The sequence below is a fragment of the Pyrgilauda ruficollis genome, unplaced genomic scaffold, assembly GCF_017590135.1.
Source record: "Pyrgilauda ruficollis isolate IOZ18807 unplaced genomic scaffold, ASM1759013v1 scaffold11, whole genome shotgun sequence".
Classification (NCBI taxonomy): domain Eukaryota; kingdom Metazoa; phylum Chordata; class Aves; order Passeriformes; family Passeridae; genus Pyrgilauda; species Pyrgilauda ruficollis.
The window spans coordinates 8,533,998-8,555,123 of record NW_024509210.1 but is presented as its reverse complement, the minus strand read 5'-3'; the positions used below and the strand labels follow the sequence as shown (position 1 = coordinate 8,555,123).

Here is a 21,126-nt window from a genome sequence, read left to right as displayed (position 1 = left end):
TTTTCCAGTAAAGGGATGATGTAATACTTCTTTAATGTCTTTGAAACACCTTGGTAAGGTAAGAACTGCATGAAAGAAAACCACTGACCCTAACTGTTCATGAGGTGATATGTACGTAAAATTATGAAATGGTTTACAACACAGAAGTATTTAGGTAGACACCCCACTTTGCCTGAGTCCTTCACTTAATCTACTAAAACACATTATGGAAGTAGATTTTTTTTACCTTACAACAGGTAAGCAAGTCTAGAACAAATAAGCCTATTTTTATCAATAAAATCCATTACCAGTTTATGTAAACATTATTGTAATAATGAAACATTGTTCTAACAGTGCAGTGGTATTCTAACAGAAAGAGTATGGCCACTGCTTTGAGAAAATTAACTCCTTGATATGTTGAGATATTTAGGACTGAAACTACTGACTGAAAATCACGAGGGCATTTGAGAAGAAAGCTCCTGTAGCATTGCAATGCCTGTTGGAGTGCTAGGGCTGAAGAAGCCTCAGCAGTGTTGCTGTAGTCACACAGAGACATCTCATGCTGGCATGGTGTAATAGGGAGATGCTAATGGAAAATGGATTGTTTCACTTGCCAAGAAGAGCAAGCGAACTGGTTAGGCAAACTGATTTCATAATTCTGTTGAGCTGTAATTACGAATCTAAAGAGAGACTGGAGCCTTGCATGACTGAGCATGGCCTTGGAGAAAGAGCAAACAGTTGTGCCTTTGTCTTTTGACTTTTATCACATAAAATCAGTTCATGAGAGCTTCAGGAAAAATACTTCTGACCCCTCTGATTATGTGGAGTCTTTGTAAAACATACTGTTTCCACTGCTCTCAGCTGACATCATAGCAGTGTAGGTGCTGGGGTAAGGAAGGTAAAGTCTGCACCAGCAATCAGGAGATGAGCATGAAGACATACTGCCACTAGTCTGCCCTGTTTCCATCTGCAGTCAGACCTGATCACAGCCTTTACAGCCCCAAGTCACAGTTTCCTCCTGAGCAGAGGAGGGTGGGGTTGAACAGTCGGTTATGACTAAAGGAGTTTCATTTGCTGCATGCTCCCTTACTTAACATAAAGCTTTATCAAGGTATATAATAAATATACTGCAGTTATGTAGATCGAAAGGAAGACAGTGTTGCAGTTCTGATCAGCAGAGTTAAGGAATGATTCTTGTTTCAGTTCTTCTGGCTTCTGTGTATAGTTCTTGAGGATCAGATGTTAAATCCCTTTCTTACGCTTTCGTAAAACTAATGGACAAGCCAAGATTGCAGTATCCTTCCTTTGCTCCAGCACATGCATATAGGTGTGCAATCATCCTCACAAAACTCATGGTGTCAAGATCCAGGCGGCAGAACAGGGCTGCTCAATTACCAGGCATTCACCTTTTCTGCAATCAGTACTGAATTATACACACACTTTATACTAAAAGTGTATGAGAGAAGCATCAATTAAAATCTGCATTAATATAGATTTTGTTTCCTTACAGTTCATAACTGAACAGCTTGGGGTTTTTTCAGTTCAGTGATGCTCATATTTTTTATTTGTTCTTTTTCCATTTGTTTAGCATGTGATCTTGCACAGTATTTTCTTGATGTTAAAACATCCAATAGAGGTGCTGGTCATTGCTCAGTATTTGTTTTCTTTTGAAAAAGAAGCTGCAATGGACAAAGGGGGCAAAGGTGACTCTGCTCTGTTTTTCATAAGTAGGAATGACTAACATGGTCTTAATCTCTCTCTTAGTATATCTAGTGCCTCTCAAAATGTGAGCCTAATAAAATATTTATAAAGCCTCCGATGGAATGAGCCATGTGAGTGCAAGATAATTCTATTAATTAGGGATCTCTCAATCTCACAAACACAAAATTGGGAGGGGGGATTATCTGAATGCAAAGTGCACAGCTTGAGCCTTTTAATTTTTTGCTAAATAAACCAGTCTTTGATATTGAAACGGACTGTAGAGAATTGAACTATCTATACCCATATCCAGATAAACAAAAATCCCACTCCCAAAAGACAGTGAAGAGCTCAATACTCCCCTCTATCCTCATGAAAAAGACCATTTGTTTTGAATATTGATTGCAGATTGCAGATGAGTTTTTAATATACTGAGTATGGCTGCTTGTGGATAGGGCAAGGTGTGCATAATCACTGTTGACAGTAAAAAAAAAAATAAAGATGGAGAAACCACCTATTTCAGGTCATGTCATTTTTTATGTTTAATGTGTGTTCTTGGGTAGTGTTGTCCTGTATTTCCGTACCTGGAGCTTTCTGGCAGCCAGTGGTGGATGGGGATCTGAAGTAGAGGCCTTTGCATAGGAGGGGAGACAGGCTCATGGCTGGGCTCACTCACAGAGCTTGCTCAGGATTTGGAGTAATAAAGGCTCAATCAATAAAGGCTCAATCAAATGGCTCTTGCTGATTTGCAGGTCTTATGGCACTGAGTGAGCCATCAAATTCAGGTCTAGCAGCAGTGTACCTGTGCACTGACTAACAGAGAGCTTTGTCTCCTGTGGTTATGCTCTGTCAAGGGTGTCTGACCAGGAATCCTATTTACTAAGAGAGCTGATTTGTTTTCCTTTGGGAGCTGAAAGCCCTTTGGCCCACATGCAGGAGCATAGTAATTCTGCTCCCAGTTGTTTAAGTTGAAGGGTATGTAATCTCTGTCAGTTCTCTCTGCCCTTTCTCTGTCCAGGTCCCATTCTTTCCTACTCCCTATTTGCCCCCCTTCAGCACATAAATGCATTTTCATTACGCATGACTGCAGACATGTCTGCATGAGCATTAAAATGGACAAAAAATAGTCTGAATTGCATGGCAGCATCTGCCAAAGCACCAAATTTCATCTCAAGGGTCAGAGTGAGATACACCATACTTTTTTCTAAGACCAGAGTTAGAAAAGTACTGTAGGCGTGGAGTCAGCTCCATCACCACAAGTGAAGTGGGTCAGCTCCTTCACCACACAGTATCAATCAATTTAGCTCCAAAGGAATTATGGTTTCTGCATTTATAGTTTTGAGTATGCTTACTTTTATATATAAATTTTGATAGCTGCTTTTCCGTTTTTGTTATTAAATTCTTAGAATTACAACCATATGAGAATTTTAATTTCCATTGTTGTCAAGAAATGCTTGAGAACCTGCATGTTTGCAGCTGAAAATAGCAAGCAGGTCATGTGAACGTCAGAGTTGTACACAGGCATTTCAAATGTATACAAAATTAATGCCATGCAGAGTATCTGGCCTCATAATTTGGAAGACATGGGCTTTTGTGCTGGGTTTTATATTCCTTGAAATTCTGGACCTGTTGGCAAGTTTTGAGAGCATACAGATGAACCTGTTGTCTAAACTTGGTTGAAGTCTCAGGATTACCTCAAGAGTAAATATGTACAATATCAGAACACTAAAAATCCGTGTTTCCTTTTGGCACCTTTTTTTGCATGCATTATGTTTATGTAGAATAATGAGGAATATTAATTTAAAAATATTTATCTGGCTTGAAATAATTGAAAGTACAGTTATTTCTTTTTAAAAGGAGGATGTTGTGAGGCAGAAGAAGTATTTATGCTGTGAACTTAACTGTGTCATCCTCCTACATTGATGATACAGCTCCACCTTTGGGAGAAGTTTCGCGATGCGTTTCATCCAAAGCTGCTGCTGAGAGCAGAGTCCTGGTACCTTCCCAGCCCCACCTTTTGTTTGCTGCCACTTCTTTGAGTCATGTCTAATGATTGTGTGTTCACATAAGGGATCTCACTGTGAGTGATGACTGAAAGGCTGCATTTGGGAGGTTAGATCACAGTCAGAACACCAAGTGTGGTCTGAGGCACTGAAAGTGCTGGAAGTACATGTTGGGGCAAGGAAGCTCACAGAGACAACCTGCCATAAGACTAAGCATTGCCAACAAAATATGTCCTAGGATTTAGGTCCTCTTCAGACTAGTGCTGATATGCAAAAACAATGTGCTGTAACACATGCCCGTTCCCATGGGCTCCTGAAGGGCCTCCCCTGGAGTGGCTCCCACTGCTGCTGTCTCCCCTGCTAGTGCTGAGGTTCTAGGACCTGCCCTGCCTGCCATCCTGGAGGGCCAGTGCAGCTCGATTGTTAGTGTAGAATGGGGCTAATTCACCATGCAGGCAGGCATGTGTCCTCCTGCGCTGTGCAGGGGAGCAGGCAGGAGAAGGCAGAGGGGGGCAGGAGCCTTCTAGGGCTGGCAGCCCCCAGTGCTTGTGGAACAGCAGCCCAGACTTTCTGTCCTGCAGGAGAACGGCTGCCTCCTGGATTCGCTTTCCCCAACTGGTGGACCAGAACATTTTCCAAGCTTACAGCCTTGCCACATGGTGTGTAGGAAGGGGTTAATTTCAGAGCAAAGAAAAGGCTACCTACATCTCTGTGTTTTCTTTTTCTGTGCGCTGAAAAGCTCCCTGTGTTGCCAGTGTTTTGTGTCGCTGATGTAAAATTCCCAGACTCGTTGATTAGTGAAGCTAGACAGTAGACAGGGTCCAAGTGGCTAACCATGTGAGAAATTCAGTGACTGTAGGCTACTGTTAATTAACCTAGAATCTACAACATGGCATAATGTCTGTGTGATAAGTTATATTATCTTCAGCAGTTCAATTAAATCAAGGAGTGAGACACAGAGCAGACGTAACTCGGCAAAACAAACAGACAACTTGAGTCAGCCTTCATAATTTGCTGCGACATCACGTAAATAAATGCAATAACTTGTTTAGCATAGTTAAGCAGTTTGCTGCTCAAAAACTTACTTGCATGCCATCTCATTTTGAATAGGTTAAATTGTGGCAAATTAGGTCTCTGCCTTCAGTCTGATGTATTCCACAGAAAAGAGGAAAAAAACCCTCCACTAGAGATGCCATTTGCAAGTTGAAATTCAACATTTGTTTTCTATAGCAGCAAACAGGAACATATGGATTTCATGTTTAAATGAATTCACTTTCAATACTGTTGCTGTCATGTTAGCATTTCTTGACGTGAGATAATATTAAACTTCTGTAATTGCTCTTAATTTTGACTGATACTCTTGCACTGCTTTCTAGACTGTTCTGTCTAAGGTGCACAAGTGTAGAAAAGGGTTGCAGTCTTCTATATTCAGAGAAGGTAAGGGCATTGTCATTGCCATGTTTCAATGTGGTTAATTGGTCTCCAAAATCATATTGAATCTTGGGTTGCAATAAGTGGTTTTCACCCACTTTTCACCCACCCACCCAGAGAGTACTCAATTGTGCTTTAGTATACTTCTGAATAACAAGATGTTTATTATATATACCTTTTTAACTCATAAGGGCCTGAATTCATATGTGGAATGAAGCTTATATTTTTGTGCCCATTGCAGAGTCTTTATTGTATATCAAGACTTTCTGATCACTGTTTGATTGGAAGGGAGTAACAGTTTCAATGGGAGGCTGTGTTTTGAAATGTTGGGACCAAATTGCCACATGTCGGCTGTTGTATGTAATTCTAAACACTCTCGTTGTTGCCCTCACCCCGGGAGATGACAGAGCAGTAAACCATGGAGTGGGCACACAGACAGTTGCAGTGGAATTGGGTGAACTTGGGTCCTACTGTACCTGCATCCTCTGCCTGTATGTCCACACAAATTTACAAAGGTGTAATAGGTGAATAGAGCGTTTCAGCCAGAGGTGATCACAAGCAGCAGTAGATGTTAGCATCTTCCCTGGAATCCAGCTCAAATGTCAGCAGTCCTCAGAAAAGGGCTTTGCTGGTACAGTTTACTCTTTGGAGATAGTAAAATGGATAGCAAAGTCTTCTGCTATTCTATTCCCCTACACCAGACTGTTAATTGAGTAGCTAAAAGAGCAAGAGGTCCCTTCCAAGATCAAATGACTCAGACTCGGACTCTCTCTTCAGAGCATCACCTGGTGATCCCCACAATAATGATATGCTCAAGTATTTCTGTGATTTCTGTTCTATTCAGGCTAAGATATTATTAGATTTGGGATGTTGTAAATGATTAGACAGAAAATCTTCTAAATTTTTTCGATTGTAGAAATTGTCATGTTTCACTAATAGTCTTCTGAAAAGCAAATGATACAGAAAGCAATCTGGTAAATAACTGCTTCATTCAGTTCATTGGCTGTGTTCATTTTTGCTTCAGATTTTATTCATACATATCCTCTCCACTTGCTGAAAACATGATTGCTTGCAAGCATGGTTCTGTTAGGTGGCCCTTCACTAGCAGCTTTGAAGATAAACCAAGATGTGCTGTAACCAGGTCTGGTTCATTGTCATGTTTTTCTAAACCAGCTACTAATGAGGTGGATTTTTCCCCCTTGTTTACAAGAAGCACAGTTTCAGACAAGACTCTTCAGACACATGCCTTGCTTCTTCAAAATGCTGCCAATAATTTCAGTTGAAGAGGATAGAGCCATGCATGTAAAATGCTTCACAACAAAGCTGATGGATGGATCTGGCATAAGCTTTGTTTTGTGCTTCTGTTCTTGGATCGAGAACTGAGAATATCTCTTTATTTCCTGCTCGATAAATATGGTAGATGTAATATTCTTCTCAGGCAGGCTTTTTGTTGTGAGGATGTGAATGACATTGAAGCTTTTTGCTCCTCATACAGTGTTTAAGTTGTCAATAAATAAAAATCACAGCGGGCATTTGGAATGTTTTATGTAACTGAGGGAAGGAATTGCACCTGCCTTCATGCTTTGTCTCATGCTGGATCTTCTGTTTGTTTTCCACAAAAGTAGCCTTGACCTTTGTAACATGAAAAAGAAAAACTGGAAGAGAACCTGAATTTAAAATTATTTAGGAAGTCAGAAAGCTGTGAGAAATACGTCCCAGACAGAACTCTGCAGCATTGCAAGAAGTGTCCTCTTGGGACCAGGTTTTATCTCATCCCGTAAACTACTCAAATCCAGTGCACAGAGACAGGACCCACTGGTATTCTTTTTCCTGTGTTTTGTTTGGAGTCTATGATGCAATTAATAGAATTGCTTATCTTGCCCAGTGAGTTTCTAAACAAGTGTCAGAGAGGCAGTTGCATTTAGTCAGGATTTCAGTATCCCCTCTGTATTTAAGTGGGTTCTGATAGTGTCCTTCATGGTCAGTCCTGATGCAGTGAAATAACTTGCTGGAGGGTTGCAGAACAAGCAGTTAAAACCAAGTCATTGAGGTCACTCCTACTTTGGCAAAGGTAAGTAGAAGGAGCCTTTTCTTCCATAGCAAAGTGCAAGTTTAATACATGTTGAAACTTGAATCTAGGAAAAAAAATACTGCTTTTCAGTGGTGTTATGGTAAATAGAAATTACCCTTATGTGGTGCTAAACTGAAAATTCAGCATGTGGATTAGGGTGTGCCCTGCTTTTTATCTGTTAGCCTATATCTATAAAAATTGTTCTCATTCAGGTATAGTGTCTGCTTCTCAATGGTGAAATTTCATTGTAAGCTTTAGCAGAAGATGTGTGTAGCTGGCAAGCAGCAATACTGGTGAGAATAAATATTATGTAGCTCTTACTTAGGGCTTTTGAATAGTGGATCTCAATTCATCTCCTTTCCCACAAGGAGGGAAGAGTTACTAAAAACTGTTTCACATACAAAATTGCATAGGTTTCAGTGAATTTGTCCTTATGTTGTTTCTGTGGTTTTGGTTTGAGTTATTTTTTTCCCTTGTGAGAGATCTGTGACCTCAGTCCTATCAGTATGGTAGGCATTCAGTATGGTGCAATTTGTTCACCAGCTCATGTGCCTCTCTTGCCTTCTGGAAATAGTGTATTTGATATTAGCAGAGCTTACACATGCTGTTGTAGAGAGGTTTGAAGCAACTTGTGTTTCCCCTGCAGATCAAAGTGGCCTGTGGAAGGAGCTGTATTCACTGAGAGATTTGGTGTCAGGCAGTCATTCTCTAGTGGTTTAAGTGAAGAGTTCAAAAAGGAATCCTTTTCCCTTTTACTTGGAAGATTCATAATCCAAACTACTGGCTCTGTTCATGGGATTTTTTTACATGAAGCCTTACAATATGGCTTCTTGCATGTACTTAGTTGGATTCTTGCCTTTAATCTGTAACACATTCATTGGACTCCTCCACCAGTAATTATACGATCAGCCAGAGATGTAATTCTGAAAGGCAGCCTAGGTAAAGCTCTCACTGGCTGGTAGTGTGAGCTGTACCCATGTTGGTAGAGCAGAAGTAGAAACCCACAATGCCTGTCTGCTTTTTCAAATTCTTCTATTGTTTTAAAAATCCATGTCTTGCATGTCAGTCATCCCTTGTTAAAACAAGGCCTCTGACCAAGAGCATTCATTGAATAAGAATTATCTAATATAATGTGATCCAAAAGCTCACGGACTGGGAACTCCTGAAAACCTGGCATGGGAGGAATTTTTTCTTCTCTTCATTTGTCCTGAAGTTAATATATGCAGCTGCTCAGGCATGAGGGAGAAAAGGGAGAAAAAATAGGTTGTGAACATTATAGTTCATCCAGATGCTTAGAAATGAGCAGTCATGTTTTCCCAAATGATGCAACTGATTTAAAAGTAATGATATATTTTAAAAATTATGCCCCTGAGATTTGTGCCTCCCAGATAAAAAGCTCATATAATTTTCATATTTTTCTCAGAAATTCCAATAATTATAAAACAGCTACTTAAAAAAACCCAACAATTCCTGAATACTCTCTTTTCTTGTTGTTTCTGGAGTTTTCACTGACACATCTACCATCACCAGAACTGGAGAATTTAGTAGCAATATTACTGATGTAAATTGAATTCCTTCTTTCCTGTGCCATCCCTCTGCTCTGGCTAAAATTTTGGAATACTTTGTCAATGTAAACAGTGAGGAATGACTGTGAACAACAGTATTAGGTAAGTTTACTAAGTGCCTCTAAAATCAGGACTTCCTCTTGTTCAGTAATAAGGCAGATATTAATGTGATAGTACAAAAAAAATCCATTGCCCATGCAAATTTCAAAACAAAACCAGATTTTTTTTTTCCCCTTCTCTCAAAATCCTGCCACCCTCTTCAGAAGAGGTAGAGTTCCCCTCTGAAATGTCTGCATGCCTTCTGTGCATGTGAAAGCGTTTTCAGTTAAGAAATAACCCTCTATTCTTCATGATCCGGAAGCTGATCACCCTAATTGTTCACAATGATGTCGTGAGCAATAGAGGCCAGGGTTCCTAGGAAGAATTGCTATAGTGATTGTGCTTCTCCCTGGCACTGGCGTTTTCTGAGTCTGTCATGTTTGCCTTACTGGCCAGCAGCAAAGATTGAATTCTTGATTATTGGAAGTTGCTGTGCTGGCATGTCCCAACAGTGAGACATAAACACACTTCAAAGACATTGAACCTGAGAGTTCAATGTTCCCTTAATTTAAAAAAGTTCCCTTAATTTGGGCTCAGACAATTCGGATTTCCAAGTGGAATCCACTATGACTTGCAGGTGGGAGAGGTGCTGCTGTGGAGGAGAGAGTTTGGGGAGCTCTGGTATTTCAGCTACAGCTTGTCTCTAACTAATGAAGGCATGTCAGAAAACGGTGGAAGTATTAATAAGAATGAAGTAGGATTTTCAGCATTCATTGCGCAATTGAAAGTCTCGCTTTTGAATTACATGCTGTTCCTTGTTGCCAGACTTTGCAATAATGTGATGTAGAAAGGAATATGTCAGCCCTCGTGTATGTTATTTACCATGTTGTTTTGCCTTCCTTTTCCAGCACTTACAGAACCCAGCAAACTTCCATAATGCAGCAACAGAGCTCCTGGACTGGTGTGGAGACCCCAGAGCCTTCCAGAGACCATTTGAGCAGAGCCTGATGGGCTGTTTGACGGTATGTCCATCCTCCTGTGACAGTGGCTCCAGTTCTGTTTTATGCTGTGCTCACTCTCTCGCGGCCAAGGGAACTCAATTTCCAGAATCTGCATTTTAAGGGAGTTTTTGTCATTTTTACCTTAAATAAAGCCAGACCCTAAGACCTGTTTATTTGACTCCATTGCTTAACAGGAAGCAAAATGCAATAACAAGAAGTTGGAGCATAAGAGACATTTGTAGTTAGATTACTTACAAATGCACAGGCTAGATGATTTGTTATACACATGCAGTATTATTGCATGGTTTGAAATTGCTAAGTGAGCCATGTTCTTACAGAGTGGTGAACTTTCCAGGTATTTGTTTTCCTTTGGCATATTTGGTAGCACTGAAGGACTGCCTGCTTTTTATTCTAAGTATGCTGTGCTTCCAGCTAAACAGTGTTTGTGACATGCCTGTTCAGCTTACTTTGTTACACGAATTGACTGCAGGTCTAATCCTGACACACTAATTCCAGCAATTCCATTGATTTCAGTGCTTTTCTTTTCATTCACTTTTCATTAAGACTACTCTAGTTCCTAAAGTGGCTTCATTATAATGAATTAAAATACATATTTGCCTGTGCATTTGTGTTTTGAAAATTTTATTTTCCAGCAACAGTCCAGAACTGTTATGTGGAGTCAAGACTTCAGATGAATTAAATCCTGACTGAGCAGGAGGGTTAAAAGCCTCACTGCAATTTGCCAAGCAAGTTGATCTAAATAAATAGTCACAAAAGAAACAGAAATTCTGAAATTATTAATGAAGGGACTGTCATTTTATTTGTTGTGGGGCAGACGTGCATGGATTATTTTCATGCAATGTGTAGCTGGTACACATAAAACAGACATTAAGGCTGAGATTTAGTTGCTACAAATCCAAATGTTAAGGAATGGCTCCATCTTAGTGTGCTCCAGTGTATAGCATCCCTCAGATTTGTATGTCAAAAAGTTAGAATCAATCCAATTATAATAGGTAATGCATATAAACTTCCAGTCAGAGAAAAAAATAAAATAAAGGAAGTTAAAAATGGTAAAGTCCAAAGATAGAATCTTTAACAATTCTGTTTGAAGCAAAAGTTATTGGTAGCATCAATTATGAGAAAATGCACATAATGTCTGATGTGACCATAACTATATTTTATTTATGCTTTTTAAAAAATTTGCTAGCATTTTTCATGGTAGCTTTTGGGAAAGGAGACATTCACCTCAGGTATAATTGGGCAATCTGTGCACAGTATTTCTCTGCAGCCCCTGCTAGAACATTGTGAGTCTGACCTGCAACTTCCTTGCTGTTTAAATCTTTTCTTTCTACATGAGCAGATCTTCAGCCTTGCCCAAGTGGAGGGTCAAAATAAGGTCTGACTGCCAGTGATTCATTCTCCTCATAGAGTGTACAGAAAGTGGGCAGAAAATGTTCCATGAAAACTGGTGAGGTAGAACATAGTACATGGTTTTCAGTGTGTTGAAATGAAAATACTGTTTTACTTCTGACAAGAATGAAAGAAAAAAAGCAATCTTACCATCTAAGTACTGTTAATATTTGTATTATTTTGCTTCATACTGCTCCCTGAAATCTGAACAGGGCATGCTCCCTTTCCCAAGCTTGTTGTGGGAGAAAACTATCTGCAGTATAGGACTGAGTGGCAGCAGCATCTTTATCACGTGTTATAATTTCATTACATTCCTGACAAGGAAATAACACAGAAACTTAGCCAGGTGGCTTGCTCTGTGTTTGATAAATACACAGGATTTGCAGAATGCCTATAAACTGCAATGAAGATGTTTCTTGTTCTTAATTTTAAAATCCCTCTAAGAAAGATATTCTTTAATGTCTCATTGTGTACATCCCTCTTCCCGCTTCCCATTAAACAGACTTAACAGCAAGGTTGTATCCCTAGAGGTTTGTACTTCCTGTATCTTCTTCATACATCAGCAGTACAGTGGGCAAGGTGTCTTCTTTTAATTTTTTTTTTTCTCCTTATATGTATATTTTTTCCATTTAAGCTTACTCATACATAATTTCTTTCTAATTAATATATTCTGATTCATAATTTAGCAAATGTGGATTTTTAGGCTTGTCATTTCCTTACAGGAGAAGGGGTTTATCTACTTTTATTTAACAAACATGATAGAACTTCAGTCTGTTCTCAGAGAAATTATTCTGAAAGTTGCAAATAAGTCAAAGATAGCTGAAATAATGGAATACCATGAGTAAATTTAACATCAGTTTGCATAGCTTCACGTTCTGTACTATCAGGAGCCTGTTTTTCTTAATGCTGATAAGGTTTACCAGTTCTTACTTCTTTGTGGGGATTATGCTAAAAGAAAAATGAAAAATCAGTATGAAAGTCTATTCAACCACTGAAACAGGATTAGTGTTTTATTTTGCTAGCCTTTAAAATGACCTTCACAATCAAATTCCCTTAAAATTTCCATAATTTTGGATATACTTGTTAAAGCAAGTGATCTCTACTATCATTACAACATCTGAGCTTTGTGGTTCTTTAAGGTATTCAATTTGGTAATTCTACAATACTAAAAATGCTTGCTTGCTCATAAAGCTTCCCCTCTGTAGCACTGAGAATGATTTTTGTTATTTTTATGACATTTTGTTCTGTTAACTCTCTGACCAGGGAAAAAGTGGTATGCTAAGCTGTCCTGGAACCATCAAGGGATATGAAATGATCATGTCCTAGGAGTGGTAACACAATATCTACTAATCCATATTGAAACTTACCAGGATGTCATGAAGGCAGAAAGGCAGGCTTTCTCAGGAAGGTGCAAACGTTCATTCACACACTGCAAAGGTGAAATGCATCAGATATAATGACAGAGCATCAAAACAGATCTGTTGTGGTAACAGTAGCCAGCTGAATGGATTATCACAGATCAGCATAACATAGGTATAATAGGTATAACAGATCCTTTGCATCATTTAAGTCCTGTGTATAGTCTTTTGCAAAAATTAACCAATTAGAGTTAATCCGATTAATAATGGACAAATGTGCTCAAAATTAAGCTTGAAATAAGGCTTAAATTTAAGAAGTGGTTCTTAGAAGTAGTTCTGTTTACCCGACACACTGTCTTTGTTTGGGACTGTCAGTAATGTCTGGTAACTTTATAACCACCTGAATGTTTGTATTCCTGCTGCCTGTCTTAGAATAGATGCAGAAGAATGATCTTAGAGATATTCTGCCTGGTCAATGGCAGAGGAGCTTCCAGCTTCATTTATGGAATTACTGGTTTTGATAATAATATATAGAATAGGCTGTTGTAGAGGGTTTTCTTAAATTGTAATACTTAGAGAAATCTTGGTGACTTGAAAATTTCGTGAGTTTGCTATTGTTGCAATTGTTGAACAACAACATGTGTAACACGTGTCTAGTGTTTGTCTTTCCTTCATGATTTTTTGTAGAATAATCTGTGCACAGCATACATACTGGCTATTTGCAGTAGAGGATAGTTTTTCCACATTAGCAGTACTTAATAATTCTGAAGCTACATTTTCTACTGTGGGCTCCAGTGACATTGTGTGCAACGTAATAGGAATACTTTTCTTATCTCTAGAAGAAACTCAGGATTTGATACAACAGCTAAATTTTGCCAGAGAGGTACCTAATAAGGTATGTAAACTTCATTTCAGTAGTCAAATACTTCACATAACACATACGTTAAATGATTACTCATTTATAGTTTAAATAATTTCCTTTTATTATGAAGAAATTAGGCTAATGCCATCAAGGCCTATGAATAAAAATTGGGGTATTTCTGTGCAGTGCAAAGAGTCAAATAGAAAAGGATAAACATAGGTAAACCAATGGCTTGTGCCATAAATAGAAAATATTTTTTCCTTAACTAAGTCCCAAAAGCTGTGCCTCTTCTGACCAAAATGTGATGCATGTGCATCATGTTGCTGTGTTCAAACAGTTCTGACAGACACTAATTCTAGAGCTTAACTTTTTGTGCTTGCCCATTACAGAAAATCACTGGAGTGAGTAATAAAAATTTATAAAGAATACTCATTTCAACAGATAAATAATAAGTCAGGGATAAAGGGGTAAGCTTTGAATCTGTTTTATTTCTTGCAGGCTACAGGCTGTGGAAAGGTTCCCTTAAACAGCTTTTACGGAGCTCATACAAACAAATTATGATCTTTCTCAGAGACAATAAAATTTCTTCTAAGTTGCCAAGAAAAGCTAGGTGTTCTTTTTTAACAGTAGTTATTTTCAAATCAAATAGACAGTCTGTAGGCCAGAAACTGAATTATAATTGAAATAATTGATTCTATAAATTATTGAAACGGCAATTGATATGGTGCTCTTTTGTATATAATACTACTTCTTCCATGGTGTTATGGGGAGCTGATGAAAAGAGCCTCCACTTTCTACAAACCAGGCATAGCTGTGTTTTTATTAGGATTGAAAAAATTTCTTGCTCTAGTACTAGAATATATTATAGCAAGGCTGATAGTCTTGATAAATTTAATGTAATTCTCTAAAAATGTACTGTATATGGAATTACCTTACAGTCTTCTGAAATAAACAGCTTCAGTTACTACACAGCAGTTTAAAAAAAGAACCCTATTTTGGCCAAATCAGATACCTGTCCAAGCAAAGAAATCCAAGTACTTTAATCCTTCACAGGTTAACTTTTCTCCTAACAGTTTCCCAGTCCATGTGGCTGCTAAAAGTCATGTTTAACAGTAATGTTGAGCAAAAAGTTACACCATAATTGAATTATATCTCTGTGTATGGGATACAAAAGCAAAATATTGCTCAAAAGCTTTTCAGGAAAGAATGCTTCAAAGTAGACTGCAATACAAATTACTTTCAGTCAGCATTTGGCCCAGGCAGTTTTGTTCATTTCTGCCCCTTCTCAGGTCCAGTGTAGTCTCATCCCATGGGTCTGCTCTTGCCAAGCAGTTTAACATGTTAATGATCTTATTGAAGGCTTTGGGTACCGTTTGTGTTGGTGCTGCAGCAAAAATGGAAATGAGGAGACAGCTGAGAGCAAAATGGACAGATTTACAGACTTGTCTTCAGCAAAGGACCATAAAGGCACTGCCCTGTTCTCTTGCTGTGCTTCAGCTTTACAAGGCACCAAGTTTATCATTCTTTAGGACTCTTCAGTGTGTCCGATCAAGAAATAAAAGAGAGAGAAAGGCAAAGCTGTGTGCAGTTACTCTGTGGCTGTACCTAGGAGCTTCATCTAAGAAATTAAAATCCATCACTACAATGGTTTTGGACAGTAGGAGGAATTTAGGTAATCAGGATGTGCTTACCTGAGCTGGCTCCTGGTAAATCACTGAATGTAAGAGAACTTCTGTAGTGAAAGCTTTAGTCTCTAACCACTGTGGTTGGGATCTCAGTCTCTCTTTGCATCCAAGAGATGCAAAGACTTCCTACCCCAGATTATCCACAAATAACTATGCTGAAATAGTAATTGAAATAGTAATTAAAAATGCCTTCCCCCCAAATCTTAATGTTCTAGATTTTCCTCTCCAAATACTGGGTCCACCTCAGTCACCAGATGTGAGAAACTTACCTGTGTTTGTGAAAGAAATATTTCTCTTTAAATTAAAACAAGCAAACAAACAAAACACAAAGCTGTAGTCCTAGCTGTACTTAATCTAAAGGTTATGGATTTCATTTAAATGTTTTGCTCTCCTTTGCTCTAGGTGTTCTTACTACATCTCTGTACTGCAGATAAGAGTTGCTGAAATAACAGACATCAATGATAAACTGATGGAAGTATCTGCTAAAAGTTCATGTTTTAATGATACTGATACAATAGTACAGTAATCTTTTGAATTGCATTTCTGTTCAGAAAATCCTGGAATTAAGACTGTTGAGATTATTTTAGATCATTTTAAGAAGAAAAAACCCTAAGTGCTCTCAGTTTCATAATACAGGAATCTATTTGAGCTTGTCTGATATGTTATGAAGAGCATAGTTGGTTAAAAAAAGAGACATGTGTTAAAAAAGGAAAATAATAAACCCAAGAATGGCATATCTGAATAATGTGAGGTTTCCATAACAGGATGCCTCAGACTGCAAATGCAGCTAATGCTTGCCTGGATTCATTCTGTTTAATGCAAAAAAGTACATAATCAAAAATCAACCTGTGACATTCCAAAAATCAGTTTTCTAATCAGATCAGGATTTGAATGTGATTAATTAGGCGGAAGAGTTGGTTCAGCGTATCTATACCCAGAAAATGGGAGGTTGCAGCTGCCGGTGAGAACCCTAGAAATGTTACATTTACTCTTTGCATCCAAGACTTACAGAGCAAAAAGTTCACGTGGAAGCAATGCTGCTCCCATCGTCCTCTCCAGGCATCTGTTGAACACACAGCTTTGTGTTTGCAGAGCAGCACAGCGCTCCAGGGCTGTGTACGTGCTGTACTGCCAGGGTACAGCCAGCAGGCACAGAACACTCTGCTTCCGAGCACCTCTGAGCGCTACCAAATAACTCCCTGTTACTGCTTGTCCTTTCACTTCGTGGTCTCCTAAAGCCCTTTTAACCTAAACTTTGTTAGTCCTGTCGTGGGTTATCTAAAACTCATCGAGATCTCCTGCTCTCCAAAGTGAAGTGCTTTTGGAATTCCCTTGTCACTTTGTTTGTATGACCAGTGTGTGTTTCATGCAAATCACTGTTCAAAGTGTGCCAGGACTCAGGTGGCAGCAGTATTGCAGTGACCAGCGATCAGCTGGTTTAATTACAGCACAATCCCTGCCTCTTTTCCTCTGGGACAATTTTCAGTGAAGAGATTTGAGTGTAGTGACCTTCTCTTTGATGTTTGTGGTTGTTAGAGACATGCAGAGAGGAAGAGGATGTAAAGGAGGAGATACCCTTATTCTGCATGATTCACTGTTGCAGGAAGCATCACAAAGTACATGGCAGGCATACTGGCTTGTTTCACTTTGAAAATATGGCCTTTATCCACCTTATAGAGTGGGAAATCATTTTTAAGAAAACTCTTAATTTGAATACAAGGATTCTGTGGAGTCTCTTACATTTGCAGAACCTACTTAATGTCTGTTTTCAAGCATCAAAAGCAAGAAACTACTTAATGATATATATAACTTTCCTGACTTGCTTTGATTGTCTCTATTGTTGAGGCAGCCCTTCTGCAACTGGAGTGTAAGTCTCATCAGATCAGGACTTCAGATCACAGACTTCTTCCTCCTTTTCCTACCCTTTTTTTTTTCTCCTGTTTGAGGCAGATCACTATTCATGTTGCAAAATTCCTCAATTTGCTTCCTGTTTATCTGATCTTTGTGTGTTACTGAGGGGGAAAAATTACCATCTACATTGCAGAATTCTAATTACAAAATTTCTGCTGTAGTCTTCAAACTGCATTCAGATAATTTCAAGTATGCACAAGTGGCTGAACACGGAGTCGTCTGAACTAGCAATCAGCTGGCATTTTTAGTTTTGAGCAACCAGCAAATTGAATTGGTAAAATTCATTCTGATGCCAGCAGGGGGGAGTGCTCTTGACTGCTGCTAGTTAAGAGTTTCATTGAAAGTGCAACATAATGGGAAGGGAGTTTAGAAATAAGCAGTCATGTCGCTCTCTTGATTAGCAGGGCTGTTAGGTTGAGAGCCACATTGTTCCAGTACTTCGCGGGGTGATGACAAGCAGGGCAGGGAGTGAAGCTCCGTGGTGAAGCTCCTTAGCCTTGCAAAAGGAGAAAGGAGGTGGGGGGGGTGGGGAAGCATTGCAGGTAAATTCAGCAAAGAAAATATGCTGGTAGCCATTTTTGTCTGCTTTTCATGTAATTAAAAGCTCACTCTCATCATTTTCTCCTCACTGTCAATGACCCTGAGAGTTCAGACATCTGGAACTCCGCAGAGCTGAGTCACAGACAGTGAATGCAATGTCTCCTTTTTGAAAGCTGTTTATCTGAATTATTCAGATTAAATATTTCAGAGGTTTGAAGTGATCAGATTTTCTTACTGGCAGTTGATGTTATGATAATGTTTGTTTGCAGATAGGGTATATATTCCTTTAAAGACAGCTTAAAATAGCTGTTAGTGCCATATCAAAATTTAAATAAAAGCTAGGTGTTGCAAGTGTGTTTAGGAAATAGGCTAGCTTTTATAAAGTCTTGCTGTCTGAAATGTTATTGTAAAATAACTTAGAGAAATGTTAGGTGTTGAACCTTGAGCTGGCCAAGCACCTCTCTCACCCATGATAAAGGATGATGATCTCAATTTATGGTTGTGGTACTGGAAACTATGTCTGGTTTTGGTTTTTTGTATGGGTAGGTCAAGTAAGAGAAGTTCTTACAGCATTGCAGAATGAAGTCATGGTTGAGCACATGGTACCAGCTACCCGTTGTCTGAATTTTTGCTGATATGCTGGATTTGACTTTGTAGTTAGAGAAAGAGTGTGTTTGCAAATGGTGTCATAATCACTTAGCCATAGCATTTAATGGATTATTGAAATTGTTGCCTTGATCCCATCTGATCCACACTGGTACCTGAATAAGACTGAAATCACAGGAGGTTTCAAATATGGTAGAATTCCTGGGACAGGGCTCAGGCTGAGCTGGATGGCTCCAGTCGGCAGCAGGTGTCTGGAATCACTGAGGTTTGGCTTGGGATGGACCTAAGGGACCATGCTGTCTACTCTTTTTCTCCAAGCCGGATGTGATACAGATACAGACGGGTCTTCTAAAAATCCCCTTACCCTCCAAAACCCAGAGAATGATAGGTAGGTCTTTCCAGTGCCTGATGATTTTTAATATTTCTAACATTTTCCCAGTGAGTCATATACACTGAGAAGGTGAATGTCTGTTCCTAATTTTCTATTTAGGCATTTAATTTTTCGTTTTTTCCGATCTGTAGTATTTCATGTGTGTATTTGGTCTCATTTTTACAACATTTTTCCTGGTTATAATGATAATTTTAAACTCTTACCCTGTCCTGCTACATGTTTGCAGACTCCTTTGCCTGCAAAACCACCTAGAGATTTTGCAGTTTACCCTGTCATTGTCCAAGTCAGGACTAAATAAATAGAAATTATCTCTAACAAGCACAAGTTATGATTTGACAGAGGACTAGTAATTAATAATCTGAGTAAAATTTATACTTCTGTCATCTGGGCTGTATTCCTTTGTTATGATAGTCTTACATAAGACAATGTCAAAAGACAGAGTTAGGATATGGTAACCTGTCAAAGAAGGAAATTGCATGGTGCTGATGTATTCATGATAATGTTCTGTATTGCTCACCTAGTACTTCTTTAATACTTTGTTTTGTTGTCTGTCTGGATATATGTACTTTCTGAGAGTCACCTTTTACAATCCTGAAACCAGATTTGGTATATCTCCAAGCTCTCTGTCTTGAATGAATTTCTGAAGAGAAATCATTAGCAGTTACACTGTTTGTCCAGGTAAGTTCCTTTGAGGCACTCAAAGGTAAATTTCATCAGGGTTTGCTGACCTGAATATATTAAACTTACCAAATGTCTTGTAGATATTTCTTTGTGTTTTGTGGGTCATGCTCCTATGACACATTTGTCATCTTGTTTCTGAGAATTCTCAGTGTCTGTTTAAAAAGCCAGGGGATCCCTTAAACAGAGGGAAACAGAGGAAAGTTTGACAAGTACCAAGAAAGCAATATCTGACTGAAATTGTAGACAATCTGGAACAGGGTCTTGGGAGGGGGATGTATGATCTATTCCATTGACATTAATTTTGAACTAAAAGTAAGTCTTTAACCTGTCACAGTTGAAAGAAAAACTTGAAATACAGTCAATGCAAATATTTGTAAGCCTTGTTAAAAAATTCAGACAAGATGCAGCTGGCACCGTTTCGACCATGAGTTCATTCTGCAATGCTGTAAGCACTTATCAGAGTTGACCTAACCATTCCTTATAAAGGAAATAGGTGTGTGCTGCCCTATTCTTGTTGACCAAGCTGAGGCAGAAGGGACCAGAGAAAGCCCTCCTGAGTACAAGTCCACCAGTTTGTTTAACAGACCCTCTTCCTGCATTTAATGGAGTGCGTACAAGAAAACTGTAGATGGAAAATGACGCTTAGCAAAACAGAAATTTTATTAGAAATATCTGCTTTCTATTAAGTTTCTATGGTTTTTGTTGCTCTTTTCAGAAGAAGGGACTTTTTGTGCAGTTTGTCAGTGGAAGTACTTTCTTTCAAAGTTACTTTTTTTTTTCTTTTTTTCTAAAACAAATTTCCAGTTTGTTTTCGCTCACACTTGGCATGAAGAAGTAAGTAATAGCTTGACTGGCTGACCTCTGCACACTGTCAAGTTCAGATTCTGCCTTCTCGTGCTCAGTCCTCATGTGGTGTTTGCTGGGGCACTGCCTCAGCCACCACGAAGTGGGTGCTGCCAGGCCGGGCTGTGCCCGTGGGGTGCGGTCAGCCTTGGGCTGCGCACTTGGAAAGCTCTGCTTTCCACCCCTCTGAGCTTCATGGCACTGCTCCTCTGGCAGGGGCAATTAAGAAAAGGAAACTGATGTGATGTGGGAGTATAGAAAGTTAGGCGTCAGCCTGTGGTTAGGACTGCACTGACCAAGGCTTTGCAGTGTATTCTGTGAAGACAGTACAAGCAGAACTTGGCTTTTGTGGGTTTTACAGTTCTCTCTGTTTCCTGAGTTACTTTGTAAAATTTTTCCATAATTAGCAAGATGTCAGTTGTGAGTAGTGATTTGGCCTCTTGCTAGGACAGTCTCAGGATTTGTAGCTTCATGTATTAAAACAAATCGAGAATATAAGCAGCCAATGCATTTCCTGAGTTCCTGTGTGTTCACTGATGACCAGGGATATCTGAATTTCTCCAGCTTTAAAATAAATGGTTTAATGATTGTATGTTTTTCCAAAACAGAAAATGGGAGGGCCCTTTCTCCATTGTTTTAGAGAACTGATTGGCACTCTGAAATGTGTTCCTCTGTGATGGGGGAGTAGATGACGGCTAAAGGAGTTCAAATAATGTTCGTACATTAATGAGACATTGTTCTCAGGAGCCTTTTGCAAGGTGTGGTTTTGGGATTCTCAGAAGAGCTTTCTGTCTGTTTTCTTGTCATCAACCCCCCCCCCGCCCCCCCCCGTAATCTACTTTTGGGTGGCTGAAGTGCAGTGATACTGGAAGTAGAAAAGGGAAACAGATTTCCAAGTATGCAAGTGTTTTCCAGATCTCATGGCAGCCCACCAGTCTTCACTCCTATTGCTAATTCAGCATGAAACATGGCATATCGTATTCTCCTCTTGTTTTTCTGTTTTTTAATGGTTTTGTGGTGGGTTTTTATTGATTTTTAAATTATTATTATTA

The 21,126-nt window shown here is 39.0% G+C and overlaps 1 protein-coding gene across 9 annotated transcripts in view; it reads left to right on the top strand.

Annotated features, from left to right (window-relative positions):
* ZMIZ1 (zinc finger MIZ-type containing 1) overlaps window positions 1–21,126 on the top strand; it is a 338,783-nt gene that overhangs the window by 189,437 nt on the left and 128,220 nt on the right. For all 9 annotated transcript variants that reach the window (XM_041473787.1, XM_041473762.1, XM_041473777.1 and 6 more), the window contains one exon: window positions 9,695–9,808. In XM_041473787.1, the coding sequence (XP_041329721.1) occupies window positions 9,695–9,808 (114 nt within the window). The remainder of the gene's footprint in view (window positions 1–9,694; window positions 9,809–21,126) is intronic.